Raw genomic sequence first — 3,958 nt, forward strand, 5'->3', positions numbered from 1 at the left:
GGTTAGACTGCTTTTCTTTTTTCTTTTTTTTTTTTTTGTTACCTTTTTGGAAAAGATATTCTATAACTTGAAGTCAAACAAGTAATTTGATTCATTTGACTTGATATAGGCTTTTCCATTGCCAAACAACTGCTTAAGTATATTAGCTTTCTGTTGTTATGACAACCGTTATGTTTGTCAGCATAGTCACATGACGATTTTAATTACATAAACTTGTAGTGGCAATTAGATTTGTCAATGTGATGAAATGACAGTTTTATTTACATACATTGTAAGTTTATGTAATTGAAACTGTCATGTGACCTCTGACTTAATTTACATACATCAGTGTGGTCACATGACTTTATTTGCATAGCTCTATTGTTAATGGCAGTGGCCACAGATTGTCAATGTGGTCACATGACAAAGTTTTATTTGCATAGCAATGTTGTGATTGCAAGTTAATTAGGGCTTGTCTTGTCATTTGTCATTGCTGTCTCTGTTAGGTTTCCATGGTGATGTTGTTATAGCAACAGGTTGTTGTGGGTCACATTCAGTTATAGCAGCCTTTGTTGCTGTGGGACATATGACTCGATTTGATTTGCATAGTAGTGTTTTCACGGTAACAGTTACGCTTCTTTCTCACCGTAACTGCCTCATTGACCCATTCTGGTTTCCATAGTAACCAGCAAAGAAAAACAGTTAAAGACTGTAAACCAGCACTAAAATTCCAGAGTGTATGTAGAAATATGATGTAATGACATCATGTGATCTAGTTACCATGGTTACTATGAATCTCTGTGAAATACTATTGATATTTTGAATTCAAAGCAGGAAAAAAAATTTTAACTTCCTGAATTTTTTTTAACCCTGTGTATCACATGTAATACATAAGACCTATTTCTCTGGCATCCTTGTATCATATATGATATGCATTCCCAATTTTTTTTCAACAACCAGAGTAACTTGAGACTTATGAAAGGATAGCTTTATATGACTCGGACCATACGAAACAAGGGCTAACTAATAGTCTGAAAACCAGCATGGACATTTAGAACAGACTTATGAAAATGTTTTGGACAGGTAAAGGGTTAATGTCACAGACTCAAATATTGAGTCCATCTTTGACATATATTTTGTATAACATGATTTAGCATGCGCCAGTGGGTGGGTGGGTAATGTCAGTGTGCATGCACGTCAATGTAAATGATTTAAGAGGAAAGCTGTGTATAAGAGGTATCAGATCTGTGCAAGAGAGAATACTGCATTGGTTTGGTCATGTGATGCATATAGATGAGGACAGCTGCATAAAGAAGTGCTTAGCTCTAATTGGGGAGGGTACCTGTGGAAGGCATAGACCCAGGATGTGGGACGGAGTGGTGAGAAAGGATCTTCAGATGTTGGACCTTACTGAGGAAACGACAAGGGACCCCTGGGAGATGTGATTTGTTGTATTTGGTAAGACATGTCAAGCTAAGTAAAATTGCTGTCTTCCATACATACAGGTTTGTTCTCTAAGATGCCAGGGCCACCTAAAAAGTACCCATGCTGGTGGCATGTAAAAAGCACCCAGCACACTGTGAAGTGGTCGGCACATTAGGAAGGGCACCCTGCTGTAGAAACCATGCCACAACTGATGGTTGGAGTCTGAACAGCTCCCTGCTAGCCAGCTGCTTGTCAAACTGCCCGATCCATGCCAGCATGGAGAACGGACATTAAACGATGATGAGGATGATTTAGTAATGACACACTAAACTGTCTCTTCTAACAGAACTGCTTAACTGTTTGCCTGTCCTCTGTATCACATGTGGAACACACAACATATTTCCCTGTTGTCCATACATCATATATGACACATGTAGCCAATTAACTTCAACCACTAAAGTAACTAAGCTTTGTATTACTCAGAATATCTATGTAACAAGAGCTAACTAAAAATCTGTAAAAAAGACCTGATGTTTGAGACAAGCTTATGAAAATGCTTTGGATGGGCAAAATGTTAACTAAAACAAAAGTGTTATTTAAGAAATAACTGGTTAACTGAAATGAAAGTGTTATTTCAGAAATAACTGTAGTTTAGATGTTTCTTAACTAAAACAGAAGAATTATTTATAAACATAACCGTAGCTTAGATTTTTCTTAACCCTTTGCCTGTTGTGTACATTGCATGTAACACACAGGACTTGTTTCCCTGATATCAGTGCATCATATATGATATACATTCACAATCTTTTTTATCATTTTTATTTTTGTAACCACCAGAATAACTTGTGACTTATGAAAGAAAAGCTTTATAGTGGTTTTGATGTTTGGCTGTATAGGGATAACTCAAGTCATGTTTCTGTGTTATTATACCTCCTTTGCGAAGTATAGTCTGATTGTTATTACAGATCTTAGAATGACAAGAGAAATATATTGAGTTATAGTGAATAAAGTCTGAGGGGTGCAATGACTCTAAAGACCAGCCGAGAAAACAATAGTCAGAGATGCCTGCTGCATAAAAAAAAAAGCAAGCAGTAAAATGAGTGTTGATGTGCTGTAAATGCCATCTGGGCCACCATGCTGTTTTGGGTGCTGCTTGCTGTGGATTTGTTGACTTGTTGAATGTAGATGTTGTGAAGGGATGTCAGATGTTTTGGAGGAGGTGTTATATAACAATGACAATGGCTGGCAGTAGCTAAAGTGGAAATGGAGAGGTGTGGGAGTGGGGTGGTTGTCTCTTGTGTTGTTTACATTTTAGACTCCTGTCTCAAAACATCATGTTTACATTTAACAAGGTCACATCTGTTCTTGCAATATGTGTAGACGTGTAATGAAAATATGTGCATATTTTTAAATATTCATATGGATGTAGCCTTATGTAGTGAAGGTACAAGTGCACATGTACCCCACATGGGGGTGCACGTGTATGCGTATATGTATTTGCATAAATATCATGAATATCATAAATATCAACTTGAAAAGACATTCGAGTGAGTTTGTTGCCAGTGCCGCTGGACTGGCTCCTGTGCAGGTAGCACGTAAAATACACCATTTCGAGCGTGGCCGTTGCCAGTACCTCCCGACTGGCCTTTGTGCCGGTGACACGTAAAAGCACCCACTACACTCTTGGAGTGGTTGGCCGTAGGAGGGGCATCCAGCTGTAGAAACTCTGCCAAATCAGATTGGAGCCTGGTGTAGCCATCTGGTTTCACCAGTCCTCAGTCAAATCGTCCAACCCATGCTAGCATGGAAAGCGGACGTTAAACGACGACGATGATGATGATGCTGTGTCTGTGCCTAACAAGCATTTCTGTCTAGTGGTGGTGGTATCAATCCCTAGTTTCTTTGGGGACAACTAGATGTAGTATAAGAAACAAAACTACATCCAACATTCTCGTCCCTTTTTTAATCTAGGTTAGTTAATGGTATGTGTGTGTGAGAGAGAGGGCATGTGTGTATTAACTCATACATATGTATGTGCTCATTAAACTGACAACCATTTAAAAGTGAATTATGTTTAAAATCTCTAATTCTTTTCACCTAACTGTCCTATGTGATATAAAACACTTGTGTTAGCTTTTTGTCTACCACAACTATTGTTGTTATTATTATTATTGCTGTTTTAGTTGTTGTTTTAATTCTTTTCTTATTCTTAATTTCCTCCATTTCCAGATCTCTACCAGATCACTATGGCTTACTCGTACTGGTTGTGCGGCAAAGAGAAGGATATCGCCTGCTTTGATTTGTACTTTCGCAAAAACCCTTTCCATGGAGAATTTACCATTTTCGCTGGCCTTGAAGAGTGTGTTAGATTTCTTGAAAAGTTCCACTTCACAGATAGTGGTAAGTACAGAGGCAGCTACAGAATTATTATTATTGTTATTATTATTATTATTATTATTATTATTATTATTATTGTTATTATTATTATTATTATTATTATTATTATTATTATTATTATTATTATTATTATTATTATTATTATTATTATTATTAT

The 3,958-nt window shown here is 36.9% G+C and overlaps 1 protein-coding gene across 1 annotated transcript in view; it reads left to right on the forward strand.

The window, feature by feature from the left end:
• Window positions 1-3,958, forward strand: part of LOC106882586 (nicotinate phosphoribosyltransferase) — a 47,706-nt gene that overhangs the window by 13,263 nt on the left and 30,485 nt on the right. Inside the window, exon 3 of the mRNA XM_052976510.1 lies at window positions 3,634-3,804. Coding sequence (XP_052832470.1) covers window positions 3,634-3,804 — 171 coding nt within the window. The remainder of the gene's footprint in view (window positions 1-3,633; window positions 3,805-3,958) is intronic.

Source organism: Octopus bimaculoides, chromosome 24 (genome assembly GCF_001194135.2).
Source record: "Octopus bimaculoides isolate UCB-OBI-ISO-001 chromosome 24, ASM119413v2, whole genome shotgun sequence".
NCBI classification, from domain to species: Eukaryota; Metazoa; Mollusca; class Cephalopoda; order Octopoda; family Octopodidae; genus Octopus; species Octopus bimaculoides.